General features: G+C 37.7%; 1 protein-coding gene across 1 annotated transcript; it reads left to right on the forward strand.

Annotated features, from left to right (window-relative positions):
• The first annotated feature begins 2,889 nt into the window (after positions 1–2,889).
• On the forward strand, positions 2,890–10,603 carry GPRC6A (G protein-coupled receptor class C group 6 member A). The gene is made up of 6 exons (XM_053460293.1): positions 2,890–3,083; positions 3,820–4,123; positions 4,963–5,790; positions 7,267–7,482; positions 8,160–8,283; positions 9,489–10,603. The coding sequence occupies exons 1-6, from the start codon at positions 2,890–2,892 to the stop codon at positions 10,601–10,603; spliced, it is 2,781 nt and encodes a 926-aa protein (XP_053316268.1).
• The last annotated feature ends 7,765 nt before the right edge of the window (positions 10,604–18,368 follow it).

Consider the following 18,368-nt stretch of genomic DNA (forward strand, 5'->3'; position numbering starts at 1 on the left):
GGTGTGATTTTTGCTAGGGGTATGGGTTTGGTGGCTTATGTAAATAAGGACCCTTGGTAGTGTATCTTTACTTTCATATGTACAAAGAAGCATTTCCCTAGAGGACCTCATAGGAATAGCAATAGTTTAGGAGTTGGCCTGTAAAAGTGAAGAGGCCAAAGGGTACTAATCCAGCTGGGTCCAAAGAGAGGTGTTTAAAGCTTGCATGTTTGCTAGGATAATTGTGACAATGGGTTAGTACTGGTCCTATGTTTATACCTATGCCAGCGGTTTTGGCAGTGGTCCACATACAAGTATCTATCGGTTTAAAGCCCATGAGTTATCAATGCTATTTCTGTTATTGCATTTTTATCAGATTTATTGTCTATTGCAGTCTATTTTATGTACAACCGCTCAATGAATGTCCAGTGGAGATGTAATATGGTATGGGTTGGGAAAGACTCTTGTAGAGGAAAGATAGAAAGATGCAGTATGGGGGGGTAGACATGTTTGGATGAGATTTGTGGTGTGGGTTGGGAGACTTGTGAATTGAAGAAAGAGTGAATTTCCTGCATGTCATTTTAATGACAACACATAAACTAGTACACTTATAAATGACACACACGAGACAGGTTATTTATCCATATTGAATTGGTGACATATAAAAAGCAAATAAGAATTCTTGCTGTAATTCATATACTGAAAGGAACTCTTAGAAATAGGATAATTGGATGAACTGTGCTGTATACCTTTAACCCCTTAAGGACAATGGGTTGTCCTTAAACCCATTAAAAACAATGCATTGTGAGTACATGTACAGGCGTTGTCATGAAGGGGTTAAAGTACAGTAATACAAAATAAACAATGTTGTGTAAAACCAGTTATGTCTAACACTGAACACCGTTTTGCATGATCCCACCTGTTTTGACTGACTTCGAACTACAGCTAGTCAAAACAAATTAAACTGCAATACATATCAAAATTAAACAAACCATTCAGGTGGATATTTGTTAAATACTTCACTCAAGGAGAAGCAAGGACATTAAGCACATATACAGTATAGCTTTATAGGTGGTGTTAAGGACGTGTATGGTTAAAATAGATAGTAGCCACTAGTAAGTACAGTCAATTCTGTTCATTATTATTATTAGTTTCTCTTTCATGCAAATAATGCTCATAGCTTAAGCACATAACTCCGTTAAATGTGTTATGTTAGTTGACATTTTGCCTCTAAGAATCACCTCTTGTGTATTCCTGCACAAAGCAAGATCTTAAACGTACCATTCACTTACAAAAAAATACAATGGCTTCTTTTGAGTTTATTTTATGATGCCCCAAAGACTTTTGAGAAAGACTGGCGATATATATGTAGGTGATATTATAGCATCTACAGTATTTAATTCAGTTTACAACATGCCTCTCAGATATATAAATAGTCCACAAAATTGTGTATAGAAATTTCAGGAAATGGATTTATAAATTTAGTTGTGTAAAAAAAATATACTATTCTATTACATACTGAGTTGAATAACTAACTCAATAGGTAACATAAGAAGACTAGGTAAAGCCGTACTCTCTAGTCACATCTATAACCACACCGTCTAGGGTATGCTTCTAAGATATGGGTAAGGTATTAGTGTTAGTGAGCATATGATGTTAGCATATGGATGTGTCAATGTGTAAGTGTATGTTAGTGTATAGTGTTAGCATGATTATGTGAGTGGGTGTCAGCATATGTGTTGGAGTGTCAGGGATGAGCCTAGTGTTAATTGTGCCTGAGAGATGGAAAGAAGGAGCAGGACACCACTTGACGGATGTGTGCCGCACTGGGTCAGACAGCATCATGTATGAGAGACAAAATAAAGTAACAAAATACAAACAAAAAGTCAGCGTTCTCTCTTTTGTTTTCTTTTACTTCGTTGAGGGTCCCTTCTTTTCAAATATTTGCACAAATTAACAAAATTTTGTCCCATGTGGGAAAATATGCCCTGGCCATAAGCATTCAGAGGTGTAATGGGGCACATGTATGACCCATACAGCCCACCAATGACAAATACACACTAAAACACTTTATACATTATATAGCTGAAAAGGAAAAAACAATGAGAGAGAAAGTAAAAAGGTCTTAACCTGTGAAATTACAAAATTTTTACGTGTCTCATAAGGGGATCACCTTGATGGTTTACATGGTTTATTTTTCAAACAGGCATGCTATGTACTGACTAAGAAATCTAAACAGTGACCATGAAACCCATTTAGCTAAAAGAAATACATTTCAGCTGTATAATTTATTTATATAAGCTTAAGAACTATTATGATGAAGAAAAACATATAGATTTGGAGCAACGTGTTGTTAATGGTCATATCTGTCTACTTTGTCTAGTTCGTAGATAGCCTTATCAGCTGCTTCTCTAATAAAAAGCTATTGAACTGACGTCTTTGAACACATATATTCCCTCTGGGATTTACGGAGATGTTGGTTAATAGCACAAGGTTTACTTTTGATCTAACAAGTACTTTTGTTTATGACAAGTACCAAAAAAATGAATCAATGCAAAAGATATCACAGGAAAAAACCACCAGGTTTGTTTTAGTGACTCTGACATTGGCAAGAGGTAATGGAACAGCTGCCAAAATATTCAATAGGATTTATGACGTTCACTACGGTACTATGTGTGATATGTAAATAGAGTCGTTTATGCGTACTGTCTTAATCTAAAATCATTATCTGAACATTTGGAGCTATGACAGCTATACAGAAACAGCTGTCCCCATAACAAAGGGAATAAACTTTAGCAAAGTATATCCAGCTCATTCTGCTTGCTTGCAGGCAGCACAGTAAGTACACCACGGCTGGCTATTTGTATACCTTCCTGTATCTGTCCAGAGGAAAGAGCATGCTACAAAGACATGGCCCTGTGTGGACTGTTGATCACCACTGGAATACTGCTTAGTGGCATATATTGTTGCATGACCCCTGAAGATTTTGTTGGAGCTAGACATCACGGGGACATTATGATTGGAGGCTTGTTTGCTGTACATGGTAGAATGATGCGTTCGACTAAGGGATACCCAAAGCGACCAATAATCCAGAGCTGCGCAGGGTGAGTATATCAGTTTTTAGCTTTATGCTGCAGAGCCTTGCTTACTGTCAAAAGATAACATATGGAAACCATAATGCAAGCCATTTTAATAATACTGTTTGTGTATGTACGCACGCTCCTTATTTTTGCATTATACACAACAGTGTTTTTTTTCTTTTCAGAAGATAATTATAGGACACAGATGTTTTTAACTCTGGCCCAGTATCTAAAAATAAGGTTATCAATAAATATTATATGGGTCCACACTTTGTTAAAGATACTTTTCAATATTAGGTTGGCAGTTACATTATGTATCTTTTGAGAATTGTTTCTACCACTATGCACCGTCAGATGTTTGGCTCCTAATGCTGCATCTTTTTTGCAGCATCTTTAGGACATGTTTTACAACTAATACATAAATCAAAGACACAGATCTAAAGAGTGTATCCTGGCATCATGATAGATATATAAATCAAACAATATAATATTTTATACTTGTGGAACACATAGAAGCGTGCATGGCCCATTTTCACATGTCTTTGATTTTAATTCATTTTAGGTAGGTTCCTTTATTTTTCTTGGATTCTTTTCCACCCAATATTGGATTTGTCTGACTCAAAATAACCCTTGTCTATTAGGACATAACTTTTAGTCCAAAAAGATACCCAACACCTGCTGCTTTTTGTGTTGTTTGTTGACTAGTGGACTAAATTTGATGATAAACTAATTTGACTTGTGCTTGTTTATTAAACTGCAGTTTTGAAATACAAGGCTTCCTGCAGGTGCTTGCCATGAGCCATGCTATCGAGATGATAAACAATTCGCCACTCATACCTGGCATAAAACTTGGGTATGAGATTTACGACTCTTGTTCTGAAAATACACTGAGTGTATTAGCGGCAATGAGATTCCTGTCTACATATAACTCAACAGAGGACACGTTGAAATTCCAATGTAATTTCACAAACTATACACCAAAAATAAAGGCTGTCATTGGAGCCAGTTACTCTGAAATTTCCATAACCATTGCAAAGATGCTCAACACACAGCTCATACCACAGGTACGTTAAATAATGTATATTATTTTGTGATGTGTTTTATATTTCATATTCTGACTATCCGGATGATATATCTCCAGCATTCTTTAGCAGTTAACTCCTAAACTATTGTTGAAGTTCATATCATGTTGTAAAGGAGAGTGAGCATCTTTCTTGACGTAACTTGGCTGTGGGTTATGAAAGCCGTACAATATCTCAAAATAATCTCTGATTTTAATAATGATGATATAGTAAACCTATCCATAAATATTTTTGTGTGGTGAATTATTTCTTAATAATAAGTTTTCATATACTTAACACAATGCTTAATATATTAAGATTTTTAAAATGAAATATAGAAACATTTTAATTTAAACAATGACATCATTTAAAAAGGTAGTAAAAATAATAGTTAATTCTCCAAAGTACATCTCAGGTCCATTGTCATGCCAGCAGTGCACATATTAAATAGACCCAAAGGTCCCGTTTTTCCCAACAGAAGTCTCAATCAAGTGAAACCAAAGACATCTGGCAAATATACACAAGGCAAACTGTAATAAGGCCAAACACCAAGCTAGCAGATGATTTGTGTGACAAAGGCTTGCCACTTTACTCTGTTTGATCTGTAGGAATTAACGTTCATGTGTAGAAATGTATGCTGAGAAACACAAGAATTTTGGGATTGTATAAAACACGATAGGCTCAGTTTGTTATGGGTACATGTGATGATTACATTAACTTCTACCTACTTTCAGATGTTCAGATAAGTTTTATAACCAGATCTGTAAGTCTTACACAATAGCTGCAGCTGGTAAATCTCTGAAATCTCTGAGCAAAATATAATAACAAAAATATTTTTTTAGGTCAGTCACTCTTCATCTGCTGAAGAACTAAGTGACAAATTTCGCTTCCCGGCATTCCTGAGGACAATTCCTAATGATGCCCATCAAACAAGAGCGATGGCAAAACTTATACATAACTCTGGCTGGAATTGGATTGGAATGATTGTTATGGATGACGACTATGGACGTTCAGCTTTAGAGAGCTTTGGAACACAGACCATGACAATTAATGTATGCATTGCATTTAAAGAACTCATACCAGCACATTTATCTGACAGCTCAGTCCAAGCAAGGTTAAATGAAACCATTAAAACAATACTGAGAGAAACGAGAGTCAATATCATTGTTGTCTTTGTGAAACCTTCACTTTTAATCAAACTTTTCAAGAAAATCATGGAAATGAAAATTCAAAAAACTTGGATTGCAAGTGACAGCTGGTCTGCAGCCTCTATAATCAGTTCTATTCCAAGTATCAACAAAATTGGACAAGTAATTGGTTTCATGTTTAAAAGTGGTGACGTTTCATCGTTCCATGCATATCTGAAAGATTTAAACTATCAACATTTTGAGGTTAACCAACTTTTAGACCAATATGCTGTGCTACTCTCTCACTGCCCAAAAGCAAAACATGATGAGTTATATAGATGCATTACCAATTATTCTAAGGAGGCCTCCTATAACGTACAGAGAAACAAAAACAGATCGCTTAGAGGGGATTTTCTTTCTGCAGCAGTACAGCCAGGATTTGTCTACAGCACACAATTAGCAGTAACAGCTATTGCATATGCCATTCGTCAACTCTGCATGGACAGAGACTGCAAGGATCCAACTGCGTTTGCACCCTGGGAGGTATAATTTTTGCATTTTATACTTTCTACAGATGTGCTTAAAAGACAAGAGACATACAGAAGAGAAGGGTACTTTGGCTAGACACAACTTTTGGTGTATATGGGCCATTTACAAGCAGTGATGGGTAGCAGTCCCCCCTACTTGCCCTCTTGGGCAATAAAGCCTCCAGTGTCCAGCTGCACAATGGGCCAGTTAAATGGGAGATCTCCCCAAGTAGCCAACTTATGCTATGGAGGCTGTGCTGAGACACAGCATAGTCTCCATAAACTACAATAAAAGGCACTGAGTGTCTTTAAGACATGGTGCACGGGGATATGACATGACAGCACACCATGTCTAAAAGTTGCGCAGAGCACTTTAATACATTCAGGATGACGGCAACACTGCTTACAAGGGAGATATTTCATCTTACTAAATGGCCAACAGAGCAGTGGCATATTGAGGAGCCTTTTATGCAGGAGAGGGGCTAATGTCACCCCTTGAACTGCCTTCCCTGTGCCTAGACTAGAATATGACACTACCCAAGAGGTGACGAAAACACCGCTTTCTGTAAAGACACACCGATTATTTATCTTATTGCCACAGCATCGAAAGGAACATTACAACTGACTGAATCATTTCATTGGTTGCTAGGATGATGTAGACTTTTACGATATAGCAAATGGATATAAACACTCAGTATAAGTAGTTATATTTGCTAAGGGTTTTGCGTTCATAGACACAGGAAAGATAGGAGTGGAAATGACACTGGAGTCAATAAAATGGCAGTTAAAAGGGTAGCAAGGGTAGACATTTTCTGTACGTTATAGGCTGGGAGGTATGCAATAGAAGATTAGTTAGTAGAATATGTGATGTATTTAGCTGGTAGCTGAAGAACGACATTTATTGTTGTTAGTTGAGCTTTATAAAATAATGCATTTAAAAAATACAGCCCAAAAGCAGTTATAAATGTAGTTAGTAGGGTAGTTAATATGGTGCATAGTAGGATTGCTGTAGTTTTTTTAATTAATAATGCATGACGCCACTATAGGGAAATGCAATATTTTGTTATCCAGTGCCACAAACTTCATATATGACATTTAAATATGTGGAGGAGGTGGAAACAATAAAAACCTGAGGAATTCAAGAAAATAAAAAAATGGCAGCATAAAAATGTGAGTGAAAGGAGGGAAGGAGTTAAAGGAAATAGTAAATGGCAGAGATTAAAAACTTTGATGGAGAGCTGTAAGGGGAGAAGGGGTAGGACATTTTGAGAGCAGTGTGTGAAATTAGGGAAAGAGGAGAAAGGAGTAAAATGGGGACATGGAGTAGTGGATCTTTAAAAAAGCCAAGGGAGGAAAAACAAGAGGAAGGGAATGAGACAGGGGAAAAAATATTCAGACATAAGACATATACAGTCATTCCCTACTGTTGCACAGAAAATAGACGTTGGGGCATGTTTTTAAATGGTTTCAAACCTCTCTCAATTTGTTATAGTTGTTACAGGTTCTTCAGACATCAAATTTCTCCTATGAAGGCAGACATGTTTACTTTGATTCTAGAGGAGATGCAAACACGGGATATGATGTTTTACTCTGGAAGGAAGGTCCAAACGGAATTATAAATATCACCACAATTGCCGAGTATGATATTCTTAAGGATGTTTTCATATTTAAAAATAAAGAAAAGGAAAATGAGTTCAAGCGTTTGAAGGTAAAGGGGTTACTAAGCCTTTTCAATTTTAGGATTTCTGAGAAACAGACTATTTGAATTATTTGCTTCATACTAAAGAAGATGACGTACAGAACTGATGTATAGGGAGGTGAAAATGTATGTCACAATTTAGATTAATGATTCTCATAATTGTTTTCAATGCTATATCCCTGTCCTGGTGGCTATATACACGTGTAGACTTTCACAATATTCTGTCCGATATGGGCATATAGGATTCCTTAGCACTCTTCTGAAGCCATTTATTATGTATATTGTATATTTAGTTCTACACTAAAAAATAGTTATAAACTTGTAGAGATCACAGCAAGTTCAGACTAACAAGGGCATTCAGAAAGGAAGTGTCAAGCTGTGTATATACATTTTGAGATATTTTAAGTTGCAATGGTAAATTATCTCATGCCACTTAATTAAATCACAAAACTGCGAAACAATTATGGCCTTTGATGGTCATCCCTGTGAACTTTAGACCTGTGAAGGATAGACTTAATGCTTAAGGGTGGGAGGTAATTGGGCAGAGAGTGAGACCAAACACTGCTTCTCTGCCTGGAGAAAAAAGACACTGGACACTCCAGGTAAAACATGTAGAGTTCATAGGAATGTTTATGATTGATGATTTTACCATACACATTAATAGTGTTATGTGCTTGACAATGCAGAAAATTGAGTCCAAATGTTCAGAAGAATGCAAACCTGGACAAATGAAAAAGACATCAGCAAGCCTACATACATGCTGCTATGAGTGTGTTAGTTGTCCAGAAAATCATTATACCAATAAAGCAGGTATGTAGAAATTAGATGAAAATATTTTTGCACAAATGTATTTAATGTAAACTATAGAAAACCGGTCTCAAGTGCAAACATTTTGGAGGTTCTACATTCAGAGTTCCTGGTCTCTGATAGTATAGGCACATGTTAATGAATTCAAAAACAGGGTAATTTATGAAGAACATTCTTCCAATGAAAAACAAACTCTTACCTGATACAGAAGAGGCTGCCATGGAGCTGCCATATGCATCAAAGTGCATAGGATGGGTTGTTCCTTTAATTGTGGTGACTTGACAAGTAGTCATGCTGACTTGACAATTAGTCATGCTGACTTCACGCAGAACCAAAAATAAATATAAAGTTTTATAGGTATAACTATCAGCTGTCAGTAAATCAGGAATAAATATGATATCATAAAAATATATCTGTGGACATGAAAAATATAAAATGCATTCATCTCTAAATAGATAGACAGACATCGAGATGGGGTGGGCTCGACTTGTTTGATGGATATACAGTATAGCATCCTCACAGGCATTATATATTGAGAAGATTAAATTATCCTGAAGAGAAACTGATGAACAGCTCCTTTACGGAATCTATATAAAGCATTCTTTAGTTCCTGATAAATTGTCCTTAAAGGAAAAGGTTAAATTTGTAAAAAAGGTTGACCCTCAGAATAAACCAGTTGTTCCTTTGCCTTTCATTTTAATAGAAACTAAATAATTTGCCAGAATGTCTTTGTTGGCTGCACTAGGAAACATTGTAGATAAAACCTGTTGAGTTCTGTAATTGAGTCTAAAATAGGTAGCACAATAACAAGAGGTAGTTCTCGAGCAACTGGCACAGCCCATTTCTAGTATGGCAGTAGTGCATATACCCATACCTGGGAACGCTCCAGGTTTGGCCCAGAGAACACTGGGAGAAGCGTTTCTACACTTGAATCCTTTGGGTCACGGGTCCTGGTCTGTCTAGGTGTACACAAGAGAAATGGGTGGCATTAAGCAGCCAGTGCAATACTTACTACGGCCATGTTATAAGAGTATAATAAACCTTGATTTAAACATTAAGAAACATTATTTCAGAGTATCATCATACTAAAAGATGTATTCCTTTTGGAGTGGGCAGTGGTATTCTTAATTTTGACTCATTTTACCACCTCATTTTACTCTATTTTTATCCTTATGTTTATACTTAACAGTCCATTTATTCCTTTTTAGATATGGGCTATTGTCTTCAGTGTGACAACAAGACTCACTGGGCTCCTGTAAGCAGTTCTAAGTGCCACAAGAAAAGGATTGAATATTTGCGCTGGAATGATGGCTATGCTATTGTGCTCCTTATCATTTCCTTTTTGGGAGTTTCTCTAATAATAGCAGTAGCAATACTCTTTGCTAAGAATTTTGATACACCTGTGGTCAAGGCATCCGGAGGCACTCTTTGCTATGTTATTCTCCTCTCCATCTTTTTTAGTTTTGTAAGTGCTGTATTGTTTATTGGCAAACCAGGAGACTTTAAGTGCAAAGTCCGTCAAACTCTGTTTGGCATTAGTTTCACGGTGGTGGTGTCTTGTATCCTGCTAAAGTCCATAAAAATACTGTTAGCATTTAGCTTTGAGCCAAAGGTGCAAGATATTCTGAAATGTCTATACAAACCTTTCACTTTAGTATTTGTATGTACAGGGGTCCAGATTAGCATTTGCACTGTATGGCTTATATTCTGGTCACCACGCACTAAGGAGAATTTCTCTCTTCCAAAGACTATTATACTAGAATGCGATGAAGGTTCCACCGTGGCTTTTAGTGTCATGTTAAGCTATATAGCCATTCTGGCTTTCGTGTGTTTCATATTTGCATTTAAGGGAAGGAAACTTCCAGAAAACTACAATGAAGGCAAATTTATCACATTCGGCATGTTGATATACTTCATAGCATGGATAACATTTATCCCTGTTTATGCCACAACTTTTGGCATATATTTACCTGCTGTTGAAATGATTGTTATATTAATATCAAGCTATGGGATACTGTCATGCACTTTTTTCCCAAAATGCTATGTTATCTTATATAAACAAGATACCAATACAAAATCTGCCTTTCTTAAAATAATTTATAAATATTCTTCAAAAAGTGCTAGCAGTCTGACTGTTAGTAGCCATATATCTTCCAATTCTATACCAAGCTTGTCTAATGTTCCTAATTCAGATACATATGGCAGATCTTCCTCAGTGAGATGTGTAAGTAACAGCTTCTCTTTTCATGAGACACTTGTAGCAGCTGATATACCTTTAGCAGATGACAGAGGTCTCATACGAAAAAGGTTATCAAGCATTTAATGACGTGAAAGAAAATACGGTAATAAATGAATTGATACATTAGAAATACCATAAGCCAGTATGGTCAGCTCAGCCTGTGATGCCAGATTCCACAAGTGTTGAAGATTGACTTTTATTCACTAAATATATTAATTTAAATTGGAACTGCCATCATGCTAATTAATTGTTGGATATAATTCATGGAAGATCGTCATATTCACGAAATAGAGGTTGTTACCTATCCCTGCTACTTCACTGTGAAAAACATCCATCTTTCTTTTTAAACGACTGAACGATGAAAATGAGAATGGGAGTGTGTATATATATATATATATATATATATATATATAGTAGATCTAATATATTTATATAGTAGATCTAATGGTTAATTTTGTTGTGATGCATATCACAACCTTTATCAAGACATTTGTTATCAAGACTTGTGATGTGACTTTCCTTATTTTATTACACAGATAACTTCATTAAAAGCCTATCAACTATGCAACCTCTACCGTTATCTAATAGGCATGTTATAATTTCCTGTTTTCTTTTAACTTAGATTATCATGTTGTGTCATCATGACTTACTATGTAGAATTGCAAATAAAGTTGAAGCTGTACTTGGTTTTTTAAATAATTATTAAAAATTAGTTTATTACTTCTTAAAAGTGTAGATGACATTTATTTGTTCCCATTAACCAGTTTCCTGAGAAAAACATATTCATGCATACAGAACACTATGCCATTCATTATAAATATTTTTTAGTTAAAATTATTTACCACCACTCAATTGCATGGTAAGTTCACAAATAAAAGATATTAACATATTTTTGCTAATATGTGTTTAATTGGGGATTATTCTAGCCTTGGTGTTTGAATAATCTACATTTAATGAAGAGAGGCGGTTAGTATTTGCTTTACCTTCTTTACTGTGTCACCATAGCAGGGAAAATATATTATCATATTAAAAGAACCAATCAAAACACAGAATGTCCGATAAGTATGATCAACATCCCAGAATCCTTCTCTTTCTTTGCTGTTCAGGGGACTTGAAGACAACTCAAACTCAAGTCAAAATCAACAGCATGAAACAAAGCCGACTATAACAGGAATATTCCTTCTTGAAACAATTTGATTCATAGAAAAAAATTAACAGTACCATGTCTTCACAGAAATGTCGAAACAATAAAGAGACAATACTACTAAAAATATCTCAACAAATCAATTAACCCACTCCACAATATATGCTAAAAACCAAACAAGGCCAGGGAGTTTGGTCAAGTATAATCTACTAGAACAATCCCCAATTACACTACAGACAGGAGGCTCATTTTTGCTTTTTTTAAAGCTTATCTAAAAGAGTAAAAGCTGCATGTGAAGATGAACAAAAGTGAAAGTTCCTGAAGGTAGATACTCTAGACCAATCAGCAGCTCTGCCCAAAAAGCCGCAGAAGCTGCTGCTCCCTTGACGGAATGAGTCCCAAAAGAGGTGTCGACCCCCGCCAAACATGATACCCGCTTAATGGAAGGGCATGAGACCGGACAAAAGGGTTTCACATAGGAGATGAATAATTGACCCCGGGACGACGATCTCAACGACTGAGTAACCTCAAAGTAGCGAAGCAAACAGAGGGCCACGCACAACCTCGGCTCAGAAGGAAAATAGGGCTAAGTAACGGAAGTAGAGAACAATTTCGATCTAGGCGAAACAGACACGAGGACACAATCTGGGGAAACGAAAGAGATTCTACTTTAAAAGCTCGAATATCGGAAACTCGTCTAAAAGACACAAAGGTAAGGAGAACAGCTAATTTAGCTGAAAGTTGTTTGAGCAAAAGCGATTAATTATCTGGCCAGCTTTTTTTAAACCTCCAGAACAGTTTGTACATCCCAGAAACCAGAGTATCAAGGAATGGATGCCTACCAAAGGATCCCTACCCAGAGGAACCCCTTGTAGATGGACATGCGATGCCGACAAGGCTGAACAAAATACATTTATAGTCCTGTAGGACTAGCCTTTCTCAAAAAGAGAGGCCAAAAATCTTACCAGACGAATCACTAGATGAAGCTCGCCCAACTTTTTCTTTACTAAGAAAATGTTGCGGATAAAGGTGGAAGGGTGATGAGAAACCTCTACAGCCCCCTTTCTCCCAATGATGTCAACTCCTCGTGAACAGTCATCTGCCGGAGACATAGAAATGGGACGGGATGCTAGGGGTTGTTGTGGCAGGTGAGACAGTTTGAATGACCCAGAGATCTGAGCATATCTGAACCCAGTGATGTAGGATCCCCAGGATCCCGATGAGCCCCTGCCACAGAAGTTTCCTCTCTGGGCTGAGAAAGGATGACGTACTGCGTCCTGAAGGACCCTCGCTGGTTGAAATTCTGGTAACCTCTGGAGCCATATAAAGCTTGGCTGGATCCTCGGCCTCTCTGGAATGTAGCCCTGGAGGAAAAACGCCCCTAGGGTGTAAACAACTTTTTCATGGATAGCTTGATTTTTCCCAAGGAGGAGTAAATCTGTACGTGACGATTACTCTCCTTGATGAAAGTTTCACCGAACAGGAGACCATCAGCAGATGGGCCCAGCTCTTTTTTCCCCAGCTCTAAGAGATGACTCAGGATCCTTAATAATGCCGCCTTCCTGCATTCTGCAGACAGCGCTGCGTTGGCATTTCCCAGGAGGTCCAGCTAACTTTCTTCCACTACTGCCTGATGGGCAAAAAAGCTCTGGGAGGCTGGACCCGCCACGTCCAGCAACTTGTCTCGCGCACTGCGTAAACCCTTCTCAATTCCCTTCTGAGGGTCCTTCCTGTGACCACCCAGAAAGGTCACCATAGTGACCAACGCTGCGTTGGCATTTACCAGGAGGTCCAGCTAACTTTCTTCCACTACTGCCTGGTGGGCAAAAAAGATCTGGGAGGCTGGACCCGCCACGTCCAGCAACTTGTCTTGCGCACTGCGTAAACCCTTCTCAATTCCCTTCTGAGGGTCCTTCCTGTGACCACCCAGAAAGGTCACCATCGTGGGGTCGAGCTCCGAAATCTGCATCACCTTGTGAGGCACTGATGGTCTAGGGCACTCCGCCCTAAACTTATTGCGGGCCCCCCTTGTCCAAAGGGCGCCTCATCCACTTAAGGAGAAAATTTTAGATATGCTTGGGGGACGACCACTCTAATGACCTCGGGTGCTTGATGTTCTCTGGGTCTAAGAAGGGTTCTCCCAGTGCGTCTAAGACCACTTCGTCGGCCTTAGGTGCCTGGCTGGATCTCGCCACCTCTGCGATATTCTTTGCTGCTATGGTGACACAGTAAAAAAAGTAAAGCAAATATGAGCCTCCTGTCTGTAGTTAAATTAGTAATTGCTAATTTGCATTAAATTTATAAACCAAAATAATATGGATACAATATAGGGAATATCTTGTAATTATTTCCTTGATTTAAATGTATTAATACTAAAATATGTTGTGCTGTTTAATATATCCACAGCTGTTTTGGCTTGCTACATAGCACCCCTTAGTTTGACAAGTTTCCCATCTTCCCATGATCTTTGTAGATTAAAATAAATAAACAATAATATCACTGGGTAATACATTCTAAACAGGTTGACAAAGCATCATCCTTCAGAAATTTTTTTTAAAATATTTTCTTTCGGTTATCCCTTAAAATTCATTTTATTGTTTGTGGTTTAATCATTAAATATGCTTTGATTAATAATATTCCAAAATTAAGCACTTAGGGATTTTAGTACCATGCAAATGTGATTGCAAGTTCAGATTTAACATATCATACATGTTCTTTTTATTTAGACACACACCATAAATTTAAGCATATATAAATGCAGAGATTTATATCTCTTAGTAACACATACTAATTATTAGTTTTTAGTTAGCAGTTAGTTAGTTTTTACATGTTAAAAACAATTCTAAAAGAATCAGATGTTTCTATCTATTTATTTATCCAAACCACATTGGAGCAGAAAGGAAGTCTCATGTTGTGTTCCCAGAAATTCAACCTACGAGTAGATTAATTATCTGGTTTAATACAACTTGGCAACTTACAACTAAGAAAATGCTGTTATCTAAAAGTCAATCTGAAGAATCCTTTATAAAACGAGAAGCAGACAACGTGGACTGTGAACATTCTCGTAAATTTGTTTGTTTACACATTATTACTTCCTGGACTTTTAAGTATTATGAGAAGCATACATAAAATCTGGGTCACTAGGAACTAAAGACATTAACATCAAATTCTAGTGGCTACATTACAGTAGATGTTTGTAACATTTCCGGATAGTCTTATATTGTCTATTCACTTTAAATGTTGTACTAGATATGTTAGTGTATTTATGCAATTTACATAAATACATACGACCAAGACTCATTGTAGACAGAATTCAAATGGCTGTGATACAGACATTATATTGTTGCTTTTCCTCCGGGTCATTAAAGGAAGTACCTCATACCAGACTAAATCAGCGTAGAAACATCGTAGAAACAACATATTTACAATCACATTAAACAGAAAACATACACGTAGTAATTTCAATATGCCAGATAAATATCAGCAAGCAGAGCTGGCCTTACGTGTTCTGGCGCCCTGTGCGGACTACTCCTCTGGCGCTCCCCACATCCCCTTCTCTCTGCCCCCCCACTCTGCCCCTTCTCACTGCCTCCCCCACTCTGCCCCTTCTCACTGCCCCCCGTCCTCTGCCCCTTCTCACTGCCCCCTCCTCTGCCCTTTCTCACTGCCCCCCTCCTCTGCCCTTTCTCCCTCTCCTTACTTACCTCGTTGCCGGAGTCCTGCGGTGGGGGCGGGAGGCGTCCGTCCTCCCAATCTGCCGCGGTGCGCGCTTCACAGCTGAATTTTTCCGGCGCTCAGCATCAAACGCCGGCACCGCGACGGAGTCACAGAGAGTGAGGGGCGCTGAGCGGTTGCTGCAAAACTTCACGAGCGACCGCTCGCCGCCCCTGCCCGTGACTTAAATTAAAGCATCGTTTTTTGTTTTTTTTGTTTTAACTTTATTTAACATCCTCTATGTTAAAAAAACTTTATTTAATATGGAGGATGTTAAATAAAGTTAAAACAAAACAAAAAAAACGATGCTTTAATTTAAGTCCCGGGCAGACGCCCCTGTTGCCATGGCGCCCTGTGCGGCCGCACACCCCTAAGGCCGGCCCTGTCAGCAAGTGCCCAATTTCAAAATACAAAAGCATATTTCTGCATGAGCCATGCCATGAGCAGTTCATCATGACAATGGATTGTGTGACCAGGGGATGATATACCTATGGATCATAATACATTCAGAATGTTTTGGGGTTTTTGTTGCTATGATAATTTCTCAGAAAGACAAATGACTTTAAAAGACAAAAGGCTATAATTAGGACACTGATAAATATAAGGTTTCATATAATTAAAATCAATGAGCCTTTTGTTTATATTTTAAAGCTAACAAAAAGGAACCATCTGATATGTAATGAAAAATGTTGAGGGTCCTGCAAGTAGTCTCAGTGTTATATTTTTATTAGTGCAAAAGGGGCAGATGGCCAGAGCCCATTGTTTACTCTTTAATTGCCTATTTTTTACGGGTAGATGAAGCAAAATACTGCTACATTTTCTTTTGTTTATACCAACGTAATACAAGTTAACGTTTGCAATCTAATATAGGTCCCAAAGTCTGTCCTAATGATCTTTTCTCAGAGGAGTGGTATTCAGTGACAGGGCACCACTGGCCCTTCGAGATTATCAGCAGCCCCAGTTCACTGAAAACACTCAAGCTCATCGACATTCACAAGTTAATGATTTGACGATTTCATCATAGTTTATTTACAGTGTCTCCTGACCATTTCAATCCAGTGAGGGGTGGATTAGAACTAGCATGGTATTTTTCCTAAGCAAAAAAAATTGTAAGTAATTAATGTGCTACCAAACAAAAAATACATATACAAACTACAATAAAATAATATAATTGAGAATGTCAGTGTCGTGGCCAGAGATCATACAATAAGGCATTAGACAAGATGAGATGAGTAATAGGCTTAGATATAATAATGTTAGGAAGTATTACATTTCTGAGAGGGTGGTTGATGAGAGGAGAAGTGGAAGATTTTGGGAGAGCTCAAATGTGCATGGACCGATAATGTTTGCGTATTGAAAGCAGAAGTATTATAGGTTATATGGGCTGAATGGTTCTCATGAGTTTTCAAGAAAATATTTCTTCTGACCAAGCTGTTTATATCAGTATTGAAACAGGGTAGATAATGTTAATTTCAGGTGCTTTAAATATAAGGTCCATAGGCTGTATCACACCCCACTGAACCTTTATTCTCAGGTGTTAGTAGAAAGGTGTCAGTAAAATTACTCAGATGTTTGTGAACTTTAAGGACGCTATCTGCTGGATGTAGATAAATGCATTTCTGGTGATTGTGTACATATTTGCGTGGTTTCAGACAGCAGCTTGATTTAGCTTGGGGAAATCTGATGATATTCTATAAATGTCTAAATAAATTTGGACACATAGGAAAAGTAATGGATATAAAGGAAAACAGCTTCTGTTTCCTTTATAGTTTGTGCCCCACCTGTTATGTTTGTCTGTCTGCAGTCTATAGGTATGTCTTTCTCTGATATGTGTTTAGATTCAATGTTGTTTGTTTATAAGTAATTCAGTAGGCAGGGTTTAGCATTAGGATCCACAGGTATATTGGAGTACTTTGGTGGGCTAAGCATGCTATGGTCATCTATGCCTTGTGCTAGTCCTCAGAGTGCGTTTATATGTTGCTTTCCTTCGTGTTTGACGTCGGCTTGTTCCTTGACTACGTTGTTCTCTGGCATCCTGACCTTGGCGTGTTTACCCATTTATCCTGTCTTCCGGAATCCTGACCTCGGCTTGTTGAACTTTACAAGTACCCTTGGGTCCTACCTGTCTCCAGTGTCTCGAACTCCGTTGTAACGTGACAGTATGTATATAGCTGTAGAGAGAGAGAGAGATTAATTCATTAAACTTAAGATCAGAGTGTATATTTTATTTTTCGGTGAGGTTTTAACTCAGTACATTTTACTGTACTTAATGGTAAATTGTTAACTAGTTAAGAGTAGTAAATGTATCTAGCAATTCCACATATATTTATGCTGTCACTACAACCATTTTAAGTAGCTTCCCAATTCAACAGAGCTGGATTTAAATACCATCAAGTCCTAGTTTGGCCACCAACTTACTGCCTGCCATGCAAGCAACTTTGACTCAGTTTGCTATGTGGAGGCCACAGTCAACCATGCTAATTCTATAATGTCTGCTGTAGCCCCTGAGAGCCCTTGTAGTGTGCTTCTTAGCAATCCAAGATAATTACTGTGTAGCTGAGCATCGAAGAAGCACTTAATTAGTATAATTATGCCCCCAGTGATGGTGACACAATCACCTTGGGGGAAAAAACAGAATATTGCTTATGTCCAAACAGTACCGTACAAAAGAAAAGATGGTTTTGCACTCAACTCCCAGGAAGCTGGGTGCTAGCAGGAAAAAAAGGGACAGCATAAACCCTCTTGAAGCACACAAAGAAAAGGAATCCCAGCACTCCAAACAGCTTCCAATCTTTAGGATACTTTATTAAGCTTGTTTGGCCGAAACGTTGCTTTTTTTTTGCTTTCTCTTAAATAAAGTATCCTAAAGATTGGAAGCTGTTTGGAGTGCTGGGATTCCTTTTCTTTATCTCCAAACAGTGGCATGAAATCCGGCCACATCAGGCCTTCAGTTAGTTACTCAATTATTGTATTTAGGTAAGAAAAAAAAAA

The sequence above is a fragment of the Spea bombifrons genome, chromosome 3 (genome assembly GCF_027358695.1).
Source record: "Spea bombifrons isolate aSpeBom1 chromosome 3, aSpeBom1.2.pri, whole genome shotgun sequence".
In the NCBI taxonomy this organism is placed as follows: domain Eukaryota; kingdom Metazoa; phylum Chordata; class Amphibia; order Anura; family Pelobatidae; genus Spea; species Spea bombifrons.